At 42.5% G+C, this 18,900-nt stretch overlaps 2 protein-coding genes across 2 annotated transcripts; one reads left to right on the forward strand and one right to left on the reverse strand.

The window, feature by feature from the left end:
* Positions 1-1,814: 1,814 nt before the first annotated feature.
* LOC131282714 (unconventional myosin ID) lies at positions 1,815-16,472 on the forward strand. Its single transcript, XM_058312246.1, has 8 exons — positions 1,815-1,939; positions 8,995-9,297; positions 11,472-11,691; positions 11,776-12,001; positions 12,181-12,644; positions 14,345-15,739; positions 15,822-15,979; positions 16,136-16,472. Exons 1-8 carry the CDS (start codon positions 1,845-1,847, stop codon positions 16,356-16,358), a joined length of 3,084 nt encoding a protein of 1,027 aa, XP_058168229.1. The 5' UTR covers positions 1,815-1,844; the 3' UTR covers positions 16,359-16,472.
* A 976-nt stretch (positions 16,473-17,448) lies between these two features.
* On the reverse strand, positions 17,449-18,172 carry LOC131290808 (deoxyuridine 5'-triphosphate nucleotidohydrolase). The gene is made up of 2 exons (XM_058319989.1): positions 17,988-18,172; positions 17,449-17,919 (listed from the first exon to the last, which is right to left on the reverse strand). Exons 1-2 carry the CDS (start codon positions 18,086-18,088, stop codon positions 17,580-17,582), a joined length of 441 nt encoding a protein of 146 aa, XP_058175972.1. The 5' UTR covers positions 18,089-18,172; the 3' UTR covers positions 17,449-17,579.
* Positions 18,173-18,900: the final 728 nt, after the last annotated feature.

Raw genomic sequence — 18,900 nt, forward strand, 5'->3', positions numbered from 1 at the left:
TTAATTTGAAAGCATAGTAAACCGCTTTTGCCAAATAATTTGTCGATCGTAATAGTGAAAAGTAATCAAAAAGTCCCCTGAAAGAAACACATGTGGTAGTGTAGAAGTGGTGTAGAGGTCCTATGGATTGCATCTCACCGGATTTTCAAAAAATCTGATCCTTTTGAGAGGGTTTACTAAGTACTAACCTTAACAAGTTAATTTTGAAAACAAATTCAACCCGGTATTAAAGCTCGCGAGTAAGCCCCGCTGCTTAATTCAAACTTTGCCTGGTGCTGATTTCCTAATTTAATATGTAAAATAGTTTAAGACCTAAAATAACTATGATTTATTCAATTTTCTTAAGTCAAACACCAATTGAATTTTCTTACTACATAAAAATCATTTGCTTGAGTATGTTTCAAACCCTTGATAAGGATTTTCTATTGAATGTTACATTCCGCCGAATCTAGCTTTTTAAAGTTAATACAATCGACAGCATGTTATCAGATGTTGGATTTAACGTGGTCAGTCAGTAACAGATATCGTCCAGCGTCTTCCGGAGCTGCTTGTTTTGCTCTCTGACTCGCGCTATCGGATTCCTCTCATTGCTTCTCTCGCCCTCAGAGAGAGAGAGAGGGCAGCCATCCTTAGCTCTCTCGGAAACCCTCGGCATTCGCGAGGTGTAACTGTCAGTTCAGTAGGAAAGAATGCGTTGGAAAGGCTGGAAGTGAGACTGCGTTTGTGGTGTTCAGTGTAATCGGTGGCGTTGTTTTTTCGTGTTTAGGTTGGACCGCATTTTAACACCTTGAATTAAATTATGTGTTTTACCTGCGTGACGCAATGGAACGGCTGCGTTCTGCGTGTTGTCTGTTGCGTTGTTGGTGCAATTGAACTCCGATTTTGTCGACGCAAACAAACGCCCCGAGGGTCACCAGCAAACAGCGAGGATCGTTTTGCTTGCGTAGAGAAAGTCACCTGTCAAAGTTCATCATTCCATCGATTCTTCTTCTCCATTCTATTTCATTCATATGGTGACCGTTTGTGTGGTTTTGGTTTTTCGTGAAACGGCGCCCGTGTGTTTCGGTAGTCGTGTGCGGCGCTCGTCGCTTGTGCGCGCGTGTGTGTGACACGTTTGGCTGTGCCGGTTGTTTTTGTTTTTTTTTTCGGACTTGGCGACGGCGCCGCTTTGCGTTTTCCTTCTTGTAGTGTCCAGTGTAGAGACGGAATGTTTTCCTTGAACCGCGAGTAGCTGACATTTTGCATCGGTCCCCAAACATGGGCTGTGTGTGCCGATCGCCACACAAAGGCGCGTCCACATTAATCCACACCGGGGAAGCCTTGGACGGCAATCCGGAGCGGTACCATCGATTGGACGCCCTCGGTTCGGTGGAAGGTTGTTTCCAGGTGCACGGGAATTTATCAGTTAATCTAGTTATTCTCGCGGTTTTCCTCGGTTCAATTGCGGTGCTGGTGATGAGCTGGATTCCTTTGTTGGCCCGGTTCCGTAAGACCGCGGTGTAAACTGACTCCGCGTATTGGTGACGCGATTAATTAGCATTCGCTGCACTCATTAGTAGTCAGACGCTACGTTACGTGTCATCAATTTCCACTCGTTCTAGCGAACGAAATCCGTGCCCATTTAAATGTGGGTTCTACGCCTAGAGTGGCTTTTAGAAAGTGTCCACCAACGGTGCTGAAAGCGGATTTCCCGTTCTAAATATTTAACTTTGTTTCATAGGAATACCTGCTGGTAAAAAAAGTGAAACTTTAACCACAAAATAGTGACGCGGTGTAGCACAAGTGAACCATAAGTGTAAAAAAAAATAAAAAAAAAAAGATATAAGCCACAACCACCATCCACGATGGCGCATCATCAAGGGCAAGAGGTTGGCGTACAGGATTTTGTGCTGCTCGACGCTGTCACGAAGGAAAAATTCATGGACAACCTTCAGCGCAGGTGAGATCATATTCCATTACTATCTCGTAATAAAGTTTAAATGAGTTTTAAACTTCTTGTGTTCTCAACGATCTTAAGCCAATTGAAGATCCATTTCACGGAAAGAAAATTTCTTGCGAAAATCTTTTAAGTTAGGAATCGGATTTATACACAACATTAAAAGTGTATGCTTAAATTAGCCTTAAGTTATTTAATGAATTTTTCATTATATAAAAAAAAAGATTTTATTGTATTGAATTGTTGTTAAATGTAAAAGAGTTTTCTGAAGTAAATATTTCATTTGTTTTATGCCAGACTAACTGTTTGCGATGTAGGAAGGCTAAATAAAATACAGACAATCGAATATTGTCATTAGCGCTGTAGGGGCCGATTGTTCATGGTTCACGAAACGGGCACTCAATCGGAAACGCTTAAAATGTTCGTGAAAAGTTATGCAAAATCTACTACATCCTATTTCACAAACAACCAACAACCGTGTAGAGTTTTAATTGAACGTGGTTTAAACTTTTTGGGCCGTAAGAGCAACAACATTAGTCACCGTTACTCGAGCGCAACATTAAACGAAAAGTTGTAGCTGAAAAACAAAAGCAGATTTCAGAAGTAAAGAACCGACAAGACGTGATAAACGTGTTGGGTGGTGGTATCTGTGGGATTTTAACGCTTTCCTCCCCCGCCCGTTTTCAACAGGAAGAAAAAAAAAGTTTTTCATCAGTCTCTATGATATGGAGGTCCACGCTCACAGTGGGGTTTACCATAAATTGTAAATATTTAATTACAACATGAAAAACAGCGAAATTAAAAGTAGCTATCAAACAGAAAACTGTTCTAGCTTGTGGGGTTTTCAAATAGTTAATTTTAGCTATTCATATTTGAGATAAACTGGAGCAAAAACACGAATAATGGTGTTTTTTTTATATGTTGACCTTTCAACAACATTATTTCATCTGTTCCGTAATTTAGTTTCCGCTTATTATTTCGTCAACATTTTATTTAATTTTATGAACAACAGCAAGACATGGTTAAAGCAATCATGTTTTATTCGATTAGAAATAGAGCTTAATGTACCATGTTGTTTTTTTATCAGGAATAATCTTATTTTAAGAATATGAAACGATTATAAACTGGGCGTAAATATTGAACGTCTTGAAAGGAGCGATGTTATGCCAAAAAGTGTGTCATCGTTTAGCGATAAGCACGGCTATGACTAACTAACCAGCTTTATTTGCATGAAACCAACCGGTCGTTCGGGGAACGATTAGTCACCGGTTTGTGCAGCAACAAGATCACGTCATCGTTGTGCATTGGAAAAAAGAAAACATAACAGAACTGATGCACGTTCAACACATTACAGCCCTGAGCTTTTTAATTGATGGAGCAAGGCGTTTCATTGGGGTATTCTTTTTTTTACACGCCGTGACTCCTCGCCGGTTTCTTGCATGATTGAAAGCGCAGGGCGTAAAGTCCCGTGCCGATAATGCCGATGTTGACTTAACCCTGATAACTTCGACGCGCTCCAAGCTTCGGCCCCATTGTAAGCTTCCGGCGGGCTGATAAAGCGGTAAGACATACTTTTAAAGTTATCTTTCCATCATCGTTTAAGCAAACGCAGGGCACTGCGGGGCCATTATGAACAAATTCGTCGGAAGAAATGAAGTGGCCTGGCCGGGTTTCATTCGGCAGCTGTTGTGCATTCCTCGGCCTCGGTTTGTGTGGAGCCGGTTCGCGGAGGGAAATTTGAGCGTACACTGATTTGGCATTCCACGTTTAGCATCCCATCGTTGCCAGCCTTGGAGATATTTATTTTGTCGGTTTCGCTTGCCTCCTCCTAGTACACCCTTTCGGTCAGGGGTTTTCCCGCCTTAAGGCCCTGTTGAAAGCAAGGGTTCAGCCGCGCATATTTGCGAGGGAAACCACAACATCGCACACTGAATGTTTACCGGGAAAATAAAACAAGCACAGCGCCAGAACTTTAACGACCGTTGTGTGCAGAAGGTGTTCGAGAAAACGTGCGGTACTTAAAGCACTTTGCACGGAGCGGGGGATGTTTACCATTTCGATCGACGACGTGCCCCTATCTTTCGCCCCGATTACTCTTTATCTGGAGTCCAGCAATGTTTTTTTTTCTTTTCTTGAAGCAGACGACTCTATTCTTTGTTTATTCGATCGGCTGATGGGTGGAGCCCACGGCAACTTGAAGGTAACGGTAGCGATTGGGTCTTACATCTTTTTATTTTTCCGTCCCTATATCGTTGACACTGTAGTGCAGTTGGTGGTTGCGCTATCTGGTGGATTCTATGTATTATGCTTTGGGGCTATGGGGATCCGATTTCATATCAAACATGAACATTGACAACATTGTGCATGTATACAACTAAGCTTTAAGCTATAGAAGCATGATACCAAAAGCGCGATCAATTAGACGCAATTTCGTAATGTTTATGGCTGCTGAACTGAAGAAATTTTATTTTTGCCCCTCGGGCAAAATGCTTCAGAGTTTAGAGAGTTTTACATTTTTTTATTTCTAATTACTATTCACCATTTTCGAAAGAGATTTCATAGAGACAATTGGTTAGTTTTTATTATTTTTTTTTTTATATGTGCTGATTTACAGCAATCCGTTTCAGTTCCGCTGAAATATGAAATACTTGCTCTTGCAAAACAATAACATGTTCTCTTCAATAGGAAAACTTTTTCATACACGCATAAAATAACATTCCAATCAAATGTTCGCATGCCCGACCTTTCTCGCAAATACTAAAATTTGCACAATTAAACTGAACCATAGAGGAAATGTTTTGCTTGTTTATAATTGATAGTATAGTATTGGATTGAAATCTGGTGACCTGGGAAGCAAACACGTCAAATTGGCCAATTAGAAGATATGTATCAAATACACAGTGTTAAAAGGTTATAAGCACCATATCATCTTTCCCCTCCATTTATTATATTTTCTTTTCGACGTCCGAGTTCGGTCTGGATGGAATAGGCGGAGATGTTGCCTTCAAAATTGTATTCCTCACGCTTGCCGGAAATTTCCAGCGTATGGAAGACAGATACTCATGTAGTGTTATTCTGAAAATTGTGCTGCTGCACGAACAATTTCATTTAGAATGTCGTAGCTGGTCTCATGCCGTTTATGGTTTTATTTGTGATTTAATAACTTTATTAGTAGAACGGTTTTTAATGGCCTGTTCCGACGGTACTTATGCTTACTCACCGCTTAAATACATGTTTGCCCAATCACTCGCCCAAAGCGTGGCTCCGAAGGGTCTTATCTTTGGTCGCCTTTTAAGTACGTACGGCTGGGCAATTGTTCGCTCGAATACGGGGCATTGCTGCACAGTGCTTCAGAGGTTTTCAGAGGTTTATGATTGATTGGACACCGCGAATCGAACGGGCGAGCAATTGTACGCCATTTTGCTTGCTATGCGCCAGCTCTTCGCCATCCCCGGCGAAGGGCGGCCGGGTGGGGACGGTGGCGTCGGTTGGACCTCGCAGGAGGGTGACGAAGATGCCGACGATGATGTCAGCCGTCGTGAAACCGCTTCAGCTGGTCGGTACAATGATGGACAACCGCGGGTTGCCGATGGTCCAGCGCGTCGTAAAGCTCTTGCCGCACTCCATGCTCCATCTTGGCCATTGTCATTGTATGGTGGGGTGTTGGTTCGGTGGTGGAACACCTTCAGGTTTCTTCAGTGGGCCAGGCGGAATTCGCCGCGAGTATGTCGCCTACGGGCGGGCGTGTTCGTTGATTTTGGATGGCTCAACCGCAGCATACACGGTGGAACGGGGCTGGGGGTTGCGTTGGGGAGGGACCATTGACGCATGGCGGTGTGTGTGTGTGTGTGAAACGAGGCCAGACATTTCTTGCAGGTCACTATGCTATTCCATCGTGCCTTGGTAGCTTTGAGGTTATAATCCGGATCGTCCTGTGCTCCAATGATGTAACTTTTTCGGTTTTGTTTTGTGCAAAACCCTTTCTTTCAGCAAAGTAGAGTGTATTCGGAAACGTACTTCAATGCTCATAATGTAAACGAAACACTCGGGAGATTGATATGATCCAACGGTAACGTTGGGCCGATCCTCTAGGCTCGTTTCGTAAATATACAAGGAAATGGTTGCAATAAAATAATTTCAAAAAAGGAGCGAAATACAAAAATTTAATACAACTGATTTGAGACAAGAAATAAACTAGCTATTTCAGCGTTCTATTTTCTCAAAAATAAATAACAAACAAGAATTAACGTGCCTGAGATTTTTCAGATTTTTAACGGCCCTATCCCACGGGATGCTTTTAATTTGGATGACTTTGTTTTCTTCGTACATTTATCCATCACTTTCCTAGAAGCTGCTTGCAATGAGAATGACCGCGTCAGATTGAGATTTTTCATAAAAAAAGAATATAAAATAACTTCCTGCGACAAAAAATGTAAATGGCGGAAAAGTTTGTGCGTGTATAAAAAAGCCACAAAAACGAAATACAATCCGAAAAGCAGGATTAAAACGAATATTCCATTTAGTCCATTTCCATTAGCGTTTTAAGCAACTTGTTGAAAAGTTTGCAGTTTTTCCATTTTCGAACGGTACAAAGCGAGGAAAGTTTTTTTAGTTAAAACACTACTGTTGCCTTAAATGAAGAAAAATTGTAAATGTAAAGGAACTCGTTTTGATTTCGCTCTTCATCCAATAACTCATTTAAAATGTATGGTTTTGTGAAAAAGAATGCTCAAATCCTTAAACGGAATCATATTTTTTGTAGGGAAACAATTCCATAAAATACCTGCAATTGATCCGGTAAGGTTTCATTTTCAATTCATGAGAGCTGCTTAACAACTTCTCAGAAAATCCCTCCAACAGACACCCATGCGCCCGGGCATCAAACCAACCTCTCAACGACGGTTAGGTGGAGGCTCTGATGTATTTCACCTCATCATCTTGGAGCCAGTTCCGCTCGGTTCGCTTCCGGAGCATTTAGTAGTGCGTAAACTGATAATCACACAATGATGCATATTAGCGATTTACAGGAAACCGGAATGATCTGCTGTGGGAAAACGGTGAGAAGATCAAAGAAAGATAATAACAAATAACATTTGGCCCCGAGGCGAATCCAGGGCCAGAGTTCCTCGGCAAGCAATGAGGAGGAAAAATTCTTTGGAAAGCGCAATGAAACGTCTAGCTGTAGGCTAAAACCGATGAGCACCGAGGTTTTGCAGCAAGCAGAAGCAGATTAAATCGAATGTTCTGAATCGAATTTCACGATAGCTGAATTTTTGTCGGGCGACAGTAAGAAGTTTTAATTAAAATGAACGATTTGCTGTTGCTGAAGTTTTCATTAAAATGAACGATTTGCTGTTGCGTTTTGGCGAAAAAAAATTAACTATGATTTTTTTATGGACAGCAGCGATGTGGCACAAGTTTAGGAATGTTGTTAATCCTGGCTTAGCTATTTAAATTTGTATCAGCAATAAAACAAGATTCAGCTACATATATATGACGCAGTGGTGAGCAATAATAACTTTTTTGAAACAGAGTTTTATGATTTATTTACTAACACACAAAATGAGTTATTAGTCATCACTATGAGTTGAATTTAAAAAAGAGATTCCAATCTCGAAAGAGTGTAAAGGAAAGTAAAATATTTTCTTGTTAGCAAAGAGATTTTGAATTCCACGAAAGACACAGACACAAAACAGAGATTCAAACCAATTCGATTCTTTCTTACGACTCGATTCTCTTTGGTGACCTGGTACTCCCAAATACAGATTTTGTATCCTACAACACAACGAAAATGAAAGAGAGTTGTTAGTTGTAGTAGCGAATTGAATCCTGAAGAGCGAATTGAATCCAAACGGCGCACCAAATCGTACAAACTAAACTCAAATTCCAGACAGAGACTATAATATCCTCCTCGGAATTTAATCTCTCTGTCAGAGATAATTGTTCAATTTATAAGTTAGATTACGTACGAGAGCACTAACTACCCATGTACAGAAAGGGAAAAAGTCTAGTAAGACCGTAACGGCCAGGTATGAGCAAGGCGGTCGTTACGCCAAGAAAAAGAAGAAGAAGAAGCAAGATTCTATTCTACTCAGTGGCTCATTATTGCTCTGTAAGGACAGCACTAACTAGAGGTAGGTCTGTAATTGCAATCTGTTATTTTCTGTTGCGTGAATCAAGGCTCAATTGGTCACTAATTGCAAGGTTGAACTTTATTTTTATTTTAACAAGAACTAAAACCTGTCGTTTTGGACGAAAGCATCAGGGTGAAAAGTGATTCAACTTTTCCCAGTCGATGATAACGATGTGGAAGAGTCACTGAAAATACTTACTCCATTGACGTGAACGCATCGCTTGCTGTAAGGCGTGTCTATGACCACGTGTGCGAACGTGTACGACATTGCATTTGAAAAAGCAAAGTTGTTCGAGCAAAAAGCCAATCTCATCTTGACATCGGGCTGAAAATGACAACCGCTGTAATTGTGTCAGTCCCGCGGGAGGAATTTACCGACGATACGCAAGATTATTCCGACCGTCCAAGGGATAATGCCATTGCGCATGATGGCATACGTCACCGACCGGCAGTCGGATTGAATATTTTAATTAGAATCAGCTGGCAGGGAGGGCATTTCCGCCGGCGATGATGCACAACGGAACCGAAACTCATCCGTTGGCTCGCGTAACTTCCATAACAAGTTGATATCAATTTATGCGAAAGCTCAAACGAGCGAGAAACGCTAGCTGGGCGAGGGGTGGTGGGTAAAGGTGGACGAAACGAAAGTGAAATGGCTATCAGTGGACTGCTGTACAGCGGCCATATTTCTATTCCTATGCGGAGGCTTTAGCATTTTTTTTCATTTCTTCTTTTTCTCGTGCCAATGACGTCACCCAAACCCATCATACGCGCTGGTTAAGTCATAAGCTTTCATCAGGGGAGTGAGCGAATGATAAGTTTGAAAACAACACCACAACACCATCTAATCAGCTTCCGTTTTCCTATGTTTCTTTTTTTTTTTTTTTTGCTTTTGTTCCGTCCCACTTGCTTACCTTTTGGGCAGATTTCAGGCGGGCAAAATCTACACATACATCGGCGAGGTGTGCATCTCGGTGAACCCCTACCGGGAGATGAACATCTACGGGCCGGAGTACGTCAGCCGGTACAAGGGGCGGGAGCTGTTCGAAAATGCGCCCCACATCTTCGCCATCGCGGACGCGGCCTACCGGGTGCTGAAGCAGCGGAACAACGACACCTGCATCATGATATCGGGCGAATCGGGCGCCGGCAAGACGGAGGCGTCGAAGATTATCATGAAGTACATCGCGGCCGTGACGAACCAGGGCAAGCAGGGCGACATTGAACGGTAAGCGAGCGGACGAGAGAGAGAGAGAGAGAGAACCCGGCAGAGTTTTGGAAAATCCATGCTGTGTGATTACCTGCCTGCATAGTGTTGAACACATAAAACGCGGAACATTCGGAGTGGAAAATGTCCTTATAACACCGAACACCGTTTTCATACCAGTCAATCGAGTAATCTATCGTTAACTATGGCAGTTGGCAAACCAAGCACCGTTTATCCGAGCTTTTGTAGGTCCTCGGCGTCCGTTGTTTCGAAATACTCTCTAAGGGAGGGGTTAATAAAGGAAAATGCTTTTTCCGGTATTTTTGCTCTTTACCGTTGTTTACAACAGAACCGTGCGGTAGAGAGCACCACTTAAATCGCAGTTTGCTAGTTCGTGAAAAGATAAAACCAACTTCCGGAGCTTAATTCAATTTTAATTCAGCAAATATCCTGTCGGGGTTGTTCCACCGTGAATCCCCAGCATAAAGTTGAAGAGATTTTAAGTTTTATTTAATTTTTCCGATTATCATATTATGTTTGCCAATGTGCACTTTCGAAAAACAAACATATTTTTCCTATCATGTGCTATGCATGTAAGTGGGAAATTTTAAGTATTCGAGCGGGCCATGAATGTATTTTTTTATAATCCAATATAAAAACAGCAGCTGATTATGTATTCTAGCTGAATTTAATTCATTGCCTTTCTGCCGCCGTTTCAAACTCGATCAAATACTCACGGTAGGCTGGTAGCTCTACACAGAAAAGTTTCACCTCTTTACACACTTTGCTTCAACACAGTAGAGTAAAAATCAAGTTGACTTTTCATGTTTCTTTTCGGCTTACGGCCTCTCGCCGCATTCTCCCCCTGCGCCGGTTGACACATGTTTTCCTTCGTGTTATCTACTCAAAAGCAGTAGCAGCAGCACTCGGTGAAAATCACGTAAACCGTCTTATAAGATAATTCGATAACACTTCCGGCGCTATAGGATGTTTGGACTCAATCGAATAGACTTTGAAAGCCTTTGGTGAAGATTATAGATTACATTACCCTGGTTTTGCTAATCGATTTAATGGCTTTAAAGTGGAAATGGACAATATACAACGGACGGAATGTTTTTCGCTAAGGATGCTGCGAAGCGTGCCTCTTTAACAGACAGGTTCAAAACTTCTCCGAGCAGCGTAAATGCTTTGAAAGTATTTAATTTCTTACATACTTAACTAAGAAGAAGAACTTAACTTCCCACGAGTTTAAAAATGTCGATAGGCTTGGGCACACCTGATGGTTTTTTTGGAGATCACAACTTATAAGCACACGCGGGACAGAAAACCTTTTTTTGGTTGAGTGAACTTTGCTTGTTTTTAATAAGGCATTATCAGAATTAATACATTAATTCAACAATCATATTTCTTTCCTTTAAAGTTCAAGGACATTAGCCATGTTTTTGATGGTGAACGTTCAAAGAACGGCGTTTGAGAGTGAATTTAAAAACAAATGAATAATGCAAAAATGAATCAAAACTGCACAAAATCGCTTGAAATACGAATATAATAACCAAAAGTCTCGAAGACGTACCTGTTTGGGCTTGCGGTAGGGGCTAAAGATAATTTTTTAGATAATTAAAAAGATAATTCCACTAGCTTCGATTCTGATGACTTATTGTAATTTTGAAATGATTTTTAATTGTTTTTTTCTAAATTCTTTATTTGATGAGAATTTAGTTTTGCGACCATCAGCTACAAAAAAGTGGTCCTAGTTTTGTTTCGCTTGCTGCCTTAACCCGCATGGATTCATTCCTGTTTTTTGCGCAAATGTTAATTTGTAAGCGTCCTCACACAAGAATCTGCGGGCGTGTTTCATATGAGGGGCAAAAGTAATCTAAAACTTCTATGTATTCTTGCGACGGAATCCAAATAAAACATTAAATTAATAAAGAACAGGGGATGTTCTTTCTCTTGAATTGAGGATTGTCATGTGCTTGTCCAAATTCCATTCGATGTTGAAAGGAATTACCCAAAGCAATTTAGCCGCTCGGCATTTTGTCCTCCCAAGACTTTGTCCAAATTACTCGATATATTTTTTCCATAAAAATTACCATTTACTACGGCAGGACAAATGGGAAAAAAGAGAGCCGAGCCCGAGAATGTGATTTGATAATAGCTTTTTATCTTTCTTTGCACGTGCCTTGCACATCCAGCGTAAAGAATGTGCTTATCAAGAGCAATGCGATCCTGGAATGCTTCGGCAACGCCAAAACGAACCGCAACGACAACAGCAGCCGCTTCGGCAAGTACATGGACATCGAGTTCGACTACAAGGGCGACCCGGTCGGTGGCATCATAACGAACTATTTGCTGGAAAAATCGCGCGTCATCCAGCAGCAGACTGGCGAACGGAATTTCCACTGTTTCTATCAGGTAAGGCCGCGATATTTGTTTTTGCCCGTTTAGTTTTCAACAATTTCGATAGGGGTTTCAATTATATTCCATCATCCCTTGCAGTTATTACGCGGCGGATCGAACAACGAGCTGCAGCAGTACAATCTGACGCGGGATCCGGCAACCTATCACTACACCAACCAGGGCAGCACGGAAACTCTTTCGGAAAAATCGGACTACCGGGCGACGACGGCCGGCCTGCAGGCCCTCGGGTTCAGTGGCGACGAGATTTCGATGGTTTGGCGAACGGTGGCGGCTATTTTGCACCTGGGAAATATTGAGTTTCGAAGTAATTATATTTCCACCCAACGATGAGTTTTACTTTACGCTTCAGAACGGACGCTTGAGAACGAACGCTTCAGAATGGACGCTTCAGAATGGACGCTTCTGAACGGACGCTTTAGAACGGACTGGTTGTTGGCATTTTTCAAACTAATTCCCCGTTTTGTATCCTTTTGCGTTTTGCAGTGCAAGATGAAAAGATCGCCGTTGCGAATGGCAAAACGCTGGCAAACGTTGCCAAGCTGCTCCAGGTGACCGAGGGAGAAATGCGTACCGCGCTAACGGAGCGGGTGATTGCGGCACGCGGTGAAATCATGACCAAGAGCCACGACACGGTGCAGGCCGAGTACGGACGCGATGCGCTAGCGAAAGCCATCTATGACCGTATGTTCACCTGGATCATCCAGCGCATCAATAAGGCCATCCTGGTGCCCGGCAGTGCGACGGTGAAGCGCTACAACAAAGTGATAGGTGTGCTGGATATCTACGGCTTTGAAATATTTGACCGGAACAGCTTCGAGCAGTTTTGCATCAATTACTGTAACGAGAAGCTGCAGCAGCTGTTCATCGAGCTGGTACTAAAGCAGGAGCAGGAAGAGTACAACCGGGAGGGCATCGAGTGGACCAACATCGAGTATTTCAATAACCAGGTGAACATGTTGTATCGCTGTGAAGCGTACGTTCGTTTCACTCGGTTACTAACTCCAAATAAATTACACTTCCTACTATCCTTCTGCTTTGAAGAGTGACTCGTATAGTCTTTGGTTTGGCGTAAGTAGGGATTAAATCGGGTACAAAACAACATCGATACTCAACATTCTGTGGTTTAATGCTTGCACAGGATGCTCGGCTTCTTCAGTATAAATTGGTATTGGGGCATCCGCTTGTACGTTCTCCACACTCAGCTGTTGAGAATTCTCTCAAACAATTTTTCGTTTTCAAAAATGATCTTTGTTGGCAATTCAGCAAACGTTCATTTCTATTGGTCCACTAGAATTGGTAGGAGCCCCTCGATTGAGTGTTCTGTTATGTGTGTTTACTTGCACCAAATAGACATATATCTCTTTCTTCGCCCTCTTGGCTGTGGATTATTTATAATACTACAAAAATTAAATAATTCAAAGTTGTCTACACTTCCTGGCTTCTCGACCAGTGCTAAACTGAATGTTGTATGTTTTACGCTATTACTTGTGTTGCGACGATCGTTCGACACCCCAGGAATGAGTGTTCCTACCCGATCGGGATCCTGCACCGTATAAAAGGGAAAGGCAGGGTCTCAATCGGGTAGTAGCGGAATAGACGTACAAGTGATTAGTGGAGTGAAAGTAAAGTGAGTAACGAAACACCGAATTAGAAGGACAGAGGGGGAGAGGAGTAAGTAGGAGTATTAAGGGAGGAATAAGGGAAAGGAAAATATATTCAAACAATAAACTAGTTTCAGAACCCTTGTACCCTGCCCCCTGTGCCCTGGGCCTAGTTATCGAAAACATCCCAACAACTTGCAATATGCTATTGCCAAAACTTTTATCAGTATGATTTTTGGCATGTATCAAAAATGTTATAATATTTCGTCTTAATTGATTTTAACTCATTATCTGTGATCAGTATTCCATGACGGTTTGTTTAATTCAAAACCGAATGGGTATCGTTTACAAAAAAAAATATCAAAAAACCGTAATGAGATCGGTAGAACATTCTCCCAGTGTTGATTACAAATTTGTAAAATTTGCTTCGTGCACGGATTTACCCTGCAGGGCAAAAACAAATACTACGATACGATCAACGATACTACGCGAGATTGAAATTTGAAACTATCTTGCCTTGTTTTTGCGTCGTTAAGCTTCATACAGCGCAGAGTCAATTATGCTCAACACGAGCGAAAATGCCTCTCTTCATGTTAAAATTGAAGCAATTAGTGCACATTGAAACCCATTTTCAATTCATGTAAAAATTGAGTTTAATTGGTGCGTGTTTTGTAAAAGAAAAAGATAGTGAAATGCATCCTTAGCATCCATGCTATACAGTATGCAGTATGTTTCAGCTTTCGCTTATCAATTTAATGATATCGGTCCAACAGTACATCTAGGAAATGTTCGGATTAATTTCCTCTCCATGTCCGCCCTTCGACAAAAAAGTCGGATAATTATATTGTTGGTCTATTGATCTCCAAAAATATGACAGTTTAATGTTTCAATGTTGACGTTTCAATCAACTGAGTTTAATATTACTTAAAAATGACACTGTTGTTCCCAAAAGCCTTTAAAAATGGTTTATTGTGATATCTTGAAAATTTAATGAGAATTATTGACTTGTTCCTAACGATGTTCTTTTATTTTACACCATCTTTCAGATCATTTGTGCCTTGGTTGAGCAACCGGACAAAGGTGTAATTGCTATCATGAATGAGGCGTGTTTGAATGTGGGAAAAATTACCGACGAAATGCTGCTGGACGATATGGATAAGAAATTGTCGCACCATCCGCACTACAGCAGCCGTCAGCTGAAGCCGATGGACAAGGAACTGCGCCACCGGGAAGACTTCCGTATAACGCACTACGCCGGCGACGTAATCTACTCCATCGGTGGGTTCATCGAGAAGAACAGGGACACGCTGTTCCAGGACTTTAAGCGTCTGCTGTACCGCTCGCATGATCCGCTAGTAAGCGCCATGTGGCCCGAAGGTGCGCAGGACATCGCGAAAACTACCAAGCGACCGCTTACGGCCGGTACGCTGTTCCAAAAGTCAATGGCCGAGCTGGTGGCGACGCTGTTGCGCAAGGAGCCACTGTACGTACGCTGCATCAAGCCGAACGACATCAAGAGCCCAACCGTGTTCGACGAGATTCGGGTGGAACATCAGGTACGCTACCTGGGCCTGCTGGAGAACGTGCGGGTGCGTCGGGCCGGTTTTGTCCATCGCCAGCGGTACGATAAGTTCCTTCTGCGCTACAAGATGATCTCGCAGTACACGTGGCCCAACTTCCGCGGCGGCAACGAGCGCGATGGTGTGAAGGTGCTGATGAACGAGAAAAACTTCAGCCACGACGTGCGGTTCGGCCGAACGAAGATCTTCATCCGTTCGCCGCAAACGCTGTTTGCGCTCGAGCAGCAACGGAACGACATGATACCGCACATCGTGACGCTGCTGCAGAAGCAGGTGCGAGGCTGGATCGCCCGGCAGCGGTACAAGAAGATGAAGGCGGCCATCGTCATCATGCGCCACTACCGCAAGTACAAGCTGAAGAGCTACGTGCAGGACCTGGCGATCCGGTTCCGGAATGCGCGCACCCTGCGCGATTTCGGTAAGGGCATACAGTGGCCCCAGCCCCCGCTTGTCGGTCGGCAAGCGGAGCGGCAGCTGCGGATGCTGTTCTCCCGCTGGCGCGCCGCCATGATCCTGCGCAAGTATCCGCGCGAAGAGTGGCCCCAGCTGCGGCTGCAGATCATTGCCGCCAGTGCGTTTCGCAAGCGGCGCAAGTTCTGGGGTCACGATCGCAAGTGGCTTGGCAATTACCTGTCAATCGTGGCGGAAAACAGCAACTACTCGTCGTACAATGCAAGCGTGCGCAATATCAAGAATACGGATCACTTCGATGTGGTCGTATTTTCGGCGTTCATCAAGAAGTTCAACAAGTGCAACAAATCCGCCGATCGTGCAATCATCGTGACCGATAGTGCTATTTACAAGCTTGACGGTGCGAAAAACAAGTTCCGCAATATGAAGCGCTCGGTTGCCATCAAGGAGGTAAGCAAGCAGAAGCCCACACGGTAGTGTTTTGTTTGGGTTTGACTAACGGAAAATCGAAAACCTTTCCCCTCCCTCTCAGATAACATCGATCAGCGTCAGTCCGGGGCGTGATCAGCTAGCAGTATTCCATTCGCATCATAATAACGACTTGATCGTGGCCCTACAAGGAGAACACCAGCAGTTGAAGGAGGATCGCATCGGGGAGCTAGTGGCACACGTTGTCCGGCGATACTTTACGTAGGTTTTAAACATAAGCAAAACTTAGTTGACCGATTATTATCGACATGCTGATATAATGATTTCAAACAACTCATATTTTACGATATTTAATATTTTAATCGCTTTTAATAATTTTAATCGCTACAACCACATGTTGACAATCTTTTATTGCAGTCTCTGCCAGCAGGAGCTTCCGGTGAACGTGGCATCAACTTTCCCACTTCGTTTGGGCAACAAATCCCGCTCGCTCAACGTCGAGGCGGCCGTTGGACAGGTGATTCCCGAGTTCACGCATGCCGGCACGTTTATCGTCTACAAGGTCCCTCCGGCGTACGCTAGCCCGCTGGACCAGACGGAACAGCAGGCAGCGCCAAACACGTTATCACAGCGATATTAGCAGGATTAGGTAGCAAGAAACATTCGACCAGCTGAAGTGTGCCATTAACGAAACAGAAGATAACCTACAGAAATTAAACCTAAACAGTACTTCGGAGGATTGCGTGACACAAGATTTACAACGCACGGATTTCACAACAACACACATGAAAAAACAAACAAAACGAACAAAAATGGTTGCAAAAAGGGAACATTAACATATGGTAACAATTCAATGTGATAACTCAGCAGTACTATTGAGAGGTTTTTCCATGCGGATAACCAAGGCGTAACAAGAAACCACTTTAAGGAGACAAATACGGGGTAGAAGACAGGCCGAATTACATAAATGGTGAAATACGTTCACTTATTTTTAATTAGTTATCATTTTTATTGTGTATAGAAAGTAGAACTAGGCCGTTCTAAAAGAATGCCTTAGAGGAGGATTAGTTTGTTCTTTTTTGTATGTTTGTGTACTTAACTTGACGAAAGACTGTATGCATCTGTAAAATGCATACTTTCCACGAGGAGAGGGAGGAATGAATGTGCCTTTTTAGCATTTTGCTCGGACGAAATAAAAAAAAAATACAGTTTTAACAAATCCCCAGTGTAATGTGATGGTCAAACTACGCATCACGTACATAACATTCCTTTCGCATTCCGAATCGACTTACATCTTTGTAACAATATAATATCATCGACGGGCATGAACGAGAAACTCGTACAGGTACTCTTTGAAACGAAATCAAACCTTTTTTCATTGATGTTTTACGTAATTGTTGATCCGCGTGTGATCAGCGAAATTAGCATTTTTTATTTATATTTTTCTATTCTTGTTGTGGTGTTCAAGGCAGAGGCATTGCCATTGCTTTGATATTGCCAATAATTGTAATAATGTTGTAATAAGACCCAGTTACCCAGAATTGTGGATTACTACGTGTAACTTATGTGGTAAGAAAATATAAGCATTCTTGGATGAAAAAGCATGTATAGCAAAGATATTTTAGAATATTTGTTGAAAAACATTTAACTTTATTCGCTTAAGGAACAAATTTGCCAGCGCTAAACTTCAAATGAAATCTACAACTCATAAGTTTCGATTAAACCTGTTTTTAGCCGGCATGGATCTACATGGTTATTTAAAGTAGAAGGTAGCAAATTCTATACGTATGAAAGGAAAAACTGCTGGAGATCCTTCAAATTTGGTCATACTGTGTGGTCTCGACTGTGAATGACGGTATGTTCAGTTTGTACCGGTGGAACCAAATCCGCCTGCACCACGCTCGGTGTCGCTGAGGGTCGGAAGCTCTTCCAAATCCGGATAAGCGATTTTTTCGCAAATGAACTGCGCGATACGATCGCCTTTCTTTACCTCGAACTCCGTCTCGGAGTGGTTGAACAGAACTACTCCTACGTTTCCCCGGTAGTCTTCGTCGACCACACCGGCACCGACATCGATGAAATTCTTGACGGCCAAGCCGGATCGTGGCGCTACTCGACCGTAACAACCTTCCGGCACCTGCACTTGGATGTCGGTCATCACCAGCTGTTTTCCGCGAGCGGGAACGGTGTAGTCATAGGCACTGTGCCGAATAGTAAAGTTATACGGGTTAGTAACCCCTTGGAATGGTATCGGTACTTCTCATCTTACCTCTTCAAATCGAATCCTGCCGCTTTTGCTGATCCTTTGGATGGAGCGAATGCATTTTCTGAAAGCTTCGCAAATTTGAGCACACACTTTGATTCAGGCATAGTTTTTTGGGTGATACACGTTGAAAATTGTCTGAACAACACGAGCGATCCTTGCGCGTTTGTCGATCGAGAGCGCGGGAAAAATAATCGCATTTCAGCTTTTGACATAACGAACCTGACAGCAGAGCTGACATTTTGCCAAGGTTATTTATTCAAGCTTCAAACACCCTGGTTGTAATTGAAAATAATGCTCGAAATAATAAAAAAAATAGCCACTTTCAAATGTACAGACTAATTTGAATGATAAGACAAAACAGTTTTCAATAGTCTACATTGGTCCAGCTTGTAAGTTTTTTATTTAGAAAAAATACTTGTGTGAGAAAACCAAGGCGTCTTAATATAGTCCAGGTAAGCTAGTTAGCAAAATTCAAAACTTAACGAAAGTTATTTGCTATACGTTACGAATATATTTAAACATAACGTTCTGCAAATAATATTACAATAAATATATTACTGAATAAACACCGAATATGCAATAATATACGTGTAAGTCTAACATTATTATCACTAACAATGCCTCGAACTTACGAAATATTTTGATTCTTTGTTGAATCTGAAAATAGATTATTTATTGGGGTATGACGGACGTTCGAATCCCAACCGAGACCGAACCCTCACCTATACGAGAGGACTGACTATCCACGTAATCACAGGGTAAAAGTCTTGTAAGCCCGTCATGGGGCAGGTATGACCAAAAAGGTCGTTTACGCCAAGAAGAAGAAGAAGAAGAAGGAGAATAATAAGAAGAGAAGAATATAATTAAATCTATTGTGAAATAAATAGGAGGGGGGTCCGCGACAGCCGAGCGGTAG

The sequence above is a fragment of the Anopheles ziemanni genome, chromosome 2 (genome assembly GCF_943734765.1).
Source record: "Anopheles ziemanni chromosome 2, idAnoZiCoDA_A2_x.2, whole genome shotgun sequence".
Classification (NCBI taxonomy): Eukaryota; Metazoa; Arthropoda; class Insecta; order Diptera; family Culicidae; genus Anopheles; species Anopheles ziemanni.